The 8,901-nt window shown below is 38.6% G+C and overlaps 2 protein-coding genes across 2 annotated transcripts; both read right to left on the bottom strand.

The window, feature by feature from the left end:
- Positions 1–901: 901 nt before the first annotated feature.
- Positions 902–1,294, bottom strand: LOC142985818 (uncharacterized). The gene has a single exon (XM_076134061.1). The coding sequence runs from the start codon at positions 1,292–1,294 to the stop codon at positions 902–904; it is 393 nt and encodes a 130-aa protein (XP_075990176.1).
- Positions 1,295–8,508: 7,214 nt separating this feature from the next.
- On the bottom strand, positions 8,509–8,901 carry LOC142985817 (uncharacterized). The gene has a single exon (XM_076134060.1). The coding sequence runs from the start codon at positions 8,899–8,901 to the stop codon at positions 8,509–8,511; it is 393 nt and encodes a 130-aa protein (XP_075990175.1).

The raw sequence follows: 8,901 nt of genomic DNA, 5'->3' as shown, positions 1-8,901 counted from the left end.
CTTCGTATTTTTTTAATATTTGGGTGATGCGTGTGTCGATTCCAACGTCAATAGTGCGTATTGTTTGCTGCGTCGATGTGATTAGGGTTGCCGGTGTTGTCAGCTCAGTTACCCTATCTATTAGTTTCCGACCAGCTATGTCGACTAATAATTTAAAATGCCCTAAAAAGGCTGCTCCGATAATTGATTGTGTTATGTCGGCAATAACGAAGTTCCATTTAAAACTTCTTCGTATACGGCGATAAAACACTTACATTGAACTTGGGACAAGTTCAATGTAAGTGTTTTTTCGCCGTATGTCTTGATTTTTGTTCCGTTTGCGGCATAGAGTGTATAACGTTCGTTTTGTGCGATTATGCGACTCTGTGGCTTGCTTATAACTGATATGTTTGCTCCCGTGTCAATCAAATATCTAATACCACTTTTTCGGTCGGTAATAGAGAGGCGGTTGGACGGGTGGATAGCACAGAGTTCCGCCGTAGTCTGTGCTTGGATTAGTTTCCCTGATTTCCTGAGTTTGTTTCCTGTTTCCAATCACAAGGTTTTACGCATTTCTTCGCGTATTTTCTGAATTTATCGTGATAAAAACAAAGGTGTCTTCTTTCCCGGCTGTTTGCTCTTGATCTTGACCTTAATGGATAATGCTGACGATTGTAATAATCTTGACCGCTGCGTCGATAGTCTTTGTGACCTTGCTGAATTGCATTTAGTTCCACTCGCATATTTGCTAACTGCGCTAATATGCACGTCATTGTGTCGTCATTTGTTTTGTTTTGATTCACAGCTGACACTTCTGTAAGTTTTGAGTTTGCTAATATTTTGTCGGCGATTTCGCTCATTTTGTTGACGTCCATATTTTCTGTGACAGCCAGGACCGTGGTTACGGATGGAGGTAAAAGCATCAACCATAGGAGTTTGATGGTGTCGTCGCCGGTTTTTGATCGCCGAGCTCCATTTCTGATAGTAATTTCTGGAGTCGACGGTCGTCTGATTCTTCGTAGCAACCGATTAGACGTTCCTTGATGGCCTTGTATTTTTCGGTTGCCGGTGGGCTGGTGATGATATCGCTAACCTGTATTATTTCTTCTTTTGAAAGCTTGGCTGTCACAGTGTAGTATTTGTAGTCATCTTGTTTTTGCGGTGCTACTATTGCTTCAAACTGCGTAAACCATAGTCTGGGCTGGTCCCTCCAAAACTCCGGAATGCGGGATAAAACGGAGGTACCGGCTGCTATTTCTAAGGTTTCTTGTGCGTTGTTGCTTGATTTGCAGGGTGATTGTGCTGAGGGGTACATTTTGTTTTGACGAATTTTCTTCTTGATCAATTGCTTGCTGTTCGTCGGGGTCACCAATTTGCCGATGGTCCGGCAAGGAGATGTAGTGAAACACTTGATGGTTTTTAAGTAATTTATTTTACATATACTGAGTGCTTATATACTAATAAAGGACGTGCGTTTTTGCTATCTAACTTAATCTCTACTTTATCTTATGGTGTGCCTTATCTGGTTACGTTGATTATATGTACGATGATGTCGCATATGAATGTTGTGATTTCTCTACTATTTTCAGCCAATTAACTTGATGAAATGCATTTTTAATATCTAATTTTGAGAAAAACTTTGCTTTACTAAATCTGGGAATGAGTTGATCCATAGTAGGCAGTGGGTGGTTCTCTCTAATAATAGCTTTGTTGGCAATCCGCATGTCTAAACAAATACGAATATCACCATCAGGCTTTAGGACTGGTACCATCGGAGAAACCCAGGTGGAAGGCTTATTTACGGGTTCAATTATATCCATTTGTACCAATTCGTCAATTTTCTTGTTTATTTTTGTTTCCAAAGGAATCGGGACACGTCGGTAAGGTTGACAGACTGGACGGACTGTTTTATCAAATGTGATCTCTAATTGAACGTCTTTGAATTTGGGAAATGGTTTTTGTTCTATAGAATTCACATCAATATCTAATTTTAGCACTTTAAGGGCAATCGCAGTTTCTTTCCCTAAAAGGTTCCTTGAACCATTTTTAATTACATAAGATTTTGTAATTATTGAGTTAGAACCAGCTTCTATTAAAGCATCAAATGAGCCTAATACTTTTAATGGCTCTTTGGCACCATATGCCAGGAACGTTTTATTTGATGACTTTTGCTGTTTTGAAACTTTAACATTACAGTGTTTCATATGCTCCCAAGTTTTATCATTTATAATGTTTGATTTACTACCAGAATCAATGAGTACTTCAATTTTAACTCCACCTACCTGACAGTCTATTTGTGCATCGTCGTCGATGTGGAAAATATAGTCTACAGGTGAAGATTCCTTACTGTGGGTAGTATCTGTTTTAAGTTTCTTATTTTTGTTGTTGTCACATGGTAAGGGGTTAGTACTTTTTCTCTTATAGGCCCTGGTTCTGCAATGTTTCTAGAAATGCCCTTTGAAACCACACTTTATGCAGCTGGCGTTAACTGCAGGGCAGGTATTACAATCACTTTTGTGAGTTTTACTACCACATCGGGTGCAGAAATTAACCTCCTTTCTGACAAATCGTTTGGTTGGTTTAGTGTCGATTTCGTTAATGCTAGTTGATGCACTATGTTTATCTGTCTATCGTGGAACTCGCTTAATTGACGTTCTACAGTTTCTAAAGTATTCGCTTCGGCTATTATTTTTTCTACGGTTAGGTTTCTTAGTTTAGTGAAACTACACTTTTCAGTCACCTGATCAATAAGATTTTCATCTTCGTTAGCAAAATTGCACTTTGAACTCTGTCGTCTTAGCCGAATTAAGAATTTTTCAAATTTTTCCTAGGGTTCTTGTTTCATCAACCGAAATACGTGTCTTTCAAATAAATAACTTTGCTTCGGAGAAAAGTAATCATCTAGTTTTTTGACCGCAGTGTCATAAACATCAGTCGCGTCTGGATCAGTTACGTGAGCGCCGGGTATATTAAAATATGTGTCTTGTAATACGTTGCCTCCAGAATGTAGTAATATTGCGCGTTTTGTACTTTGGTCTTTGGTATTGGTGGCCACAAAATATATCTCTAAGGCTCGTTTCCATCTATCCCAACGGGAGCCTAAAGAAGTTGGATCGCCTTCACAATCGAATGGTTCTATTGTCGGTATTTGTGTTTGGGACATGTTGGACGATCTGCAATAGGGGGAAACTATGTGTAATCGACGACTACGATATTATTTTCATTAAATACTAAACAGACACTGGCACTGAACGGTAAACTAAAGTTCAAATATGTGAAAAATAGTCTCAGAAAAACGCATATTAACACTATATATAGTTTTACTATGATACTTCAATGTAATTTAATTCACTTCCATTTATTATAATTATATTTATTTGTAATAGTCGGTTATGTAAAATAAATCTATACTAATATTATAAAGCTGAAGAGTTTGTTTGTTTGTTTGTTTGTTTGTTTGAACGCGCTAATCTCAGGAACTACTGGTCCGATTTGAAAAATTCTTTCAGTGTTAGATAGTCCATTTATCGAGGAAGGTTATAGGCTATATATCATCGCGCTACTACCAATAGAAGCAGAGTACCAGTGAAAAATGTTACAAAAACGGGGAAATTTTTTAACGCTTATGAAACGCAAGCGAAGTTGCGCGGGTCAGCTAGTCATTAATATACTTAGAACACTATTTAGCATGTGTAACCGTTGACCCTATTTACAAACAGAAGTGATGAGTTTGATCAGTGTCCAGCGCAATATAATGACTGTAAAATAATTTTATATTGAGGGTAGGTAGGTATTTAATAATTATTTGCATTATATCTATAACTTAGCAGCAACCTGACTAGGTATTTTGCACAACCACACAAAATCTGTAAATAATGATGATTTATGTATACCTACATCTACTACATAAATAATCAGCCCTGAAGTCGGTTATATAAAACAAGATAAAATGTAGTGACAATAAAAGGCTTCCGTTTTTTTTTACGATAGACAGTGCTAAATGTATTTGCATTACTTAAATGCAGGTATTTGTATTTAGTGCAACAGCTTTGTGACACTTGTTTAATTATAACATTTTAGTTAGGTACATATAACTCCTGAGGATATCGGAGTGGCACTTTTTAATGTATGAATTATTAAAGGATGTTCTTTGGAACTGTAGCTTGAGCGAACATTGTTATTCAATACATGACACATTTCATTGCGAACAGATTCGGTTAACAATTCGCAATAATCACTTTAGCAAAATAAAATTGAATTTTATCTGCCTATGTTAGGTGTTGTTATCGTTAAATTTATAAATGTGATTTACACCAAAATATGTAGGTAAAACAAAGTTAAATACCTCATGTATTCCAATAATGATATAGGATATGACCAGTGGCTTGCTATATGTGTTGTAATATTGCTATGCGTATTACAAAACACTTCGATGTTTGTTTAAATTTGACACAATACTCACACACCTTCTTTTTTTTTTTTTTGTTAACCGAATTCTGTAAGCTTGTACATAACGTTTATAAATATCTTTTACTCACAGCACTTTTACTCGTCGCCAATGTGATGTCCTCCAATTGTGTCTAAGGCTCAGGCGGAGTTTGAATAAAACAACAAATAATATTCTGTAAGTAGGTACACAGCTCAACGGTACGTTCGCTCGCCACGACTGACAGATGTGAAGTGAGCTAGCGAGTCTAGCGACGTCACCGTTGATCTAGGCACTACATTTATTTATACACTAGCTGACCCGCGCAACTTCGCTTGCGTCACATCTATACTAATACTAATATTATAAAGCGGAAGAGTTTGTTTGTTTGTTTGTTTGAACGCGCTAATCTCAGGAACTACTGATCCGATTTGAAAAATTCTTTCAGTTTTAGATAGCCCATTTATCGAGGAAGGTTATAGGCTATATATCTATACTAATATTATAAAGCGGAAGAGTTTGTTTGTTTGAATGATGTTTTCCTTCTAATTGCCGTGGGTATTTATACAGGTGATTGGCTTGACTCAGCTATTTTTAAATCGTACCACTGGCTTGACGGCTCGTCCTGTTCTCGTGATGTACGTGCTTGAATTGCTTTGTGTGTTCTCTGAGATTGGCACGTACATAGTTTCACTATTCATCGTAAATGCAGGTTTTAATCGGTCTATGGATATTGTATTGTCTTTATTTCCTCTTTTAATGATAAATGCTTTGTCTGTTCTGCTAATCACTGGGAATGGCCCTTCATAGGGCGGAGTCAGACTTTTTCTTAACCTATCGCATCGCACAAATACGTGCGAGCATTTGTTCAATTCAGGGTGAATAAAAATGGTTGCACTATGTTTTTTGCGTTTTGGAATTGACGTCATGTGTGTAATGTCCCGTTGGATACTTTTGATGAATTCTTCGTACGTTGAATTTTGGTGTGATGGTTCAAAAAATTCTCCAGGGAGAGTGATGGGTGTTCCGTAAATCATTTCCGCCGCACTGTATCCTGTGTCTTCTCGTACACAGCTGCGCAAACCGAGTAAGACGGATGGAATTTCATTCCCCCAGTTAGCGTTGGATTCCCTGGTTGTGAGTGCTGCTTTTAAAGTTCTATGGAACCTTTCTATCATTCCATTAGATTGTGGGTGATAAGGCGTTGTTCTAATTCTATGTACTCCCAAAAATTGTGAAAGTGATTCGAATATTCTTGATTCGAATTGTCGTCCTTGGTCTGTAGTGATACGTACGGGACATCCGAATCTTGAAATCCATCCCTCATATAGTGTGCGAGCCACCGTTTCGGCTGTAATGTCTTCCACGGGAAATACTTCCGGCCATGAGGTACAGCGATCTATAATTGTGATTAGATATCGTTTTCCTTGAGAAACAGGTAACGGTCCGACGATATCTATGTGTAAATGTTCGAAACGCTGCGATGGCATGAAATTTCCGACCGGTGATATTGTGTGGCGTTGCACTTTTGACTTTTGACAAGCTATGCATGACCTACACCAGTTGTTAATGTCTTTGTTCATAGATGGCCATAAATATCTTTGCGTTATCATCTTTCTTGTAGTTTTTTTCCCAGGATGGCTTAGTCCGTGGATGACGTCAAAAACTTGTCTTCGGAATTTTTCCGGTAAATAAGGGCGATTTTTTCCAGTAGATACGTCGCAACTGATGTTTTTTGTAGAACCCGGAAGTTTGATGTTTCTGAATAACAATTTCTTATTGTCACGAAGTCTTATTAATTCTTGGTCGCTGAGTTGACATTTTGCTAATTCAGCGTAATTGATTGGTGATGGCATATCTATTTGTTCTATACGTGATAGTGCGTCTGCGACAATATTGTCACGTCCGCTTATGTGTTGAATATTGGTAGAATATTGTGAAATAAAATCTAATTGACGTATTCTTCGTGGTGTATCGTTGGGTGACGATTTTTGAGAAAATACGTAAGTCAAAGGTCGATGATCCGTAAAAATCGTGAATTCTCTTCCTTCGATTAATCTTTGAAAATGTTTGACTGCCATATATATCCCGAGTAATTCTCTATCGAATGTTGAGTATTTCTGTTGTGTATCACTTAGTTTTCTTGAAAAAAATCCTAATGGTTCCCAAATGCGTCCATTTTTTTGTTGTAGAACTGCGCCAACACAGGTAGAGCTGGCGTCCGTCATGAGTGCCAGTGTGGCCGTGCGTGAAGGGTGCACTGTCAATGCTGCGTTCATAATGTTTTCCTTGCATTTTTCAAAAGCTTTTTCGGCGTCTGTTGTCCAAGGAATAGGAGAGTTATCGTTCTTTTTTGAGATATGCAGGTAGTCGTTTAGGATGTTTTGATATTGAGCGGCGTGTGGAAGGTTGTTTCTGTAGAAATTAATCATGCCTAAAAATCTTCTTAATTCTTTGATTGTCTTCGGTTTAGGGAATTCCACTATTGCCTTGTATTTCTCTTCTGTTGGACGTATTCCTTGGCTAGTTATGTGATAGCCTAAAAAGTCCATTTCGTTTTTGAGAAAATCACATTTTTCGAGATTAATAGTAATACCGTTTTCCTGTAAACGCCTGAAAAATGTATCCAGTTGCTGAATATGTGTCATTTCATTTTCCGAGGCGATTAAACAATCGTCGATAAAAACGAATACAAAATCCAAATCTCTAAATAGCGAATCCATGAATCGTTGGAAAGTTTGAGCTGCATTGCGTAAACCAAAGGGCATTCTAGGGAATTCAAAAAGTCCAAAAGGAGTGATTATAGCGGTTTTCTCCACGTCTTCTACGGGAATACAATGGTAAGCCTTCCGGATATCGATTTTGCTGAATATTTTCTTATTTTCTAATATGTAAGTGAAATCTGTTAATCGTGGAAGCGGGTATTTATCCGGTACTGTCGTGCTATTGAGCCTTCGATAATCTCCACATGGTCTCCATTCACCATTCTTTTTCTTCACCATGTGCAAAGGACTTGCCCATGGGCTGTCCGAGGGGCGACAAATTCCCAGCTCCATCATATTTTGAAATTCCTTTTTTGCTATGTGGTATTTATCCGGGGGTAGTGGTCTTGCGCGTGCTGATACTGGCGGTCCTTTTATTACAATGTGATGCTTAATCTTGTGTTTTGGAGTAGAGCTGGGTGAGGACGGTTTCGTAATATCTTCGTATTTTTTTAATATTTGGGTGATGCGTGTGTCGATTCCAACGTCAATAGTGCGTATTGTTTGCTGCGTCGATGTGATTAGGGTTGCCGGTGTTGTCAGCTCAGTTACCCTATCTATTAGTTTCCGACCAGCTATGTCGACTAATAATTTAAAATGCCCTAAAAAGGCTGCTCCGATAATTGATTGTGTTATGTCGGCAATAACGAAGTTCCATTTAAAACTTCTTCGTATACGGCGATAAAACACTTACATTGAACTTGGGACAAGTTCAATGTAAGTGTTTTTTCGCCGTATGTCTTGATTTTTGTTCCGTTTGCGGCATAGAGTGTATAACGTTCGTTTTGTGCGATTATGCGACTCTGTGGCTTGCTTATAACTGATATGTTTGCTCCCGTGTCAATCAAATATCTAATACCACTTTTTCGGTCGGTAATAGAGAGGCGGTTGGACGGGTGGATAGCACAGAGTTCCGCCGTAGTCTGTGCTTGGATTAGTTTCCCTGATTTCCTGAGTTTGTTTCCTGTTTCCAATCACAAGGTTTTACGCATTTCTTCGCGTATTTTCTGAATTTATCGTGATAAAAACAAAGGTGTCTTCTTTCCCGGCTGTTTGCTCTTGATCTTGACCTTAATGGATAATGCTGACGATTGTAATAATCTTGACCGCTGCGTCGATAGTCTTTGTGACCTTGCTGAATTGCATTTAGTTCCACTCGCATATTTGCTAACTGCGCTAATATGCACGTCATTGTGTCGTCATTTGTTTTGTTTTGATTCACAGCTGACACTTCTGTAAGTTTTGAGTTTGCTAATATTTTGTCGGCGATTTCGCTCATTTTGTTGACGTCCATATTTTCTGTGACAGCCAGGACCGTGGTTACGGATGGAGGTAAAAGCATCAACCATAGGAGTTTGATGGTGTCGTCGCCGGTTTTTGATCGCCGAGCTCCATTTCTGATAGTAATTTCTGGAGTTGACGGTCGTCTGATTCTTCGTAGCAACCGATTAGACGTTCCTTGATGGCCTTGTATTTTTCGGTTGCCGGTGGGCTGGTGATGATATCGCTAACCTGTATTATTTCTTCTTTTGAAAGCTTGGCTGTCACAGTGTAGTATTTGTAGTCATCTTGTTTTTGCGGTGCTACTATTGCTTCAAACTGCGTAAACCATAGTCTGGGCTGGTCCCTCCAAAACTCCGGAATGCGGGATAAAACGGAGGTACCGGCTGCTATTTCTAAGGTTTCTTGTGCGTTGTTGCTTGATTTGCAGGGTGATTGTGCTGAGGGGTACAT

Source organism: Anticarsia gemmatalis, chromosome W (genome assembly GCF_050436995.1).
Source record: "Anticarsia gemmatalis isolate Benzon Research Colony breed Stoneville strain chromosome W, ilAntGemm2 primary, whole genome shotgun sequence".
NCBI lineage: Eukaryota > Metazoa > Arthropoda > Insecta > Lepidoptera > Erebidae > Anticarsia > Anticarsia gemmatalis.
Note: the sequence above shows the minus strand (reverse complement) of the source record. Positions and strands in the feature narration are given on the sequence as shown.

Coding starts and splice junctions, on each gene's coding strand:
- LOC142985817 (XM_076134060.1), bottom strand. CDS start 8,901: ATGTACCCCTCAGCACAATCACCCTGCAAATCAAGCAACAACGCACAA.
- LOC142985818 (XM_076134061.1), bottom strand. CDS start 1,294: ATGTACCCCTCAGCACAATCACCCTGCAAATCAAGCAACAACGCACAA.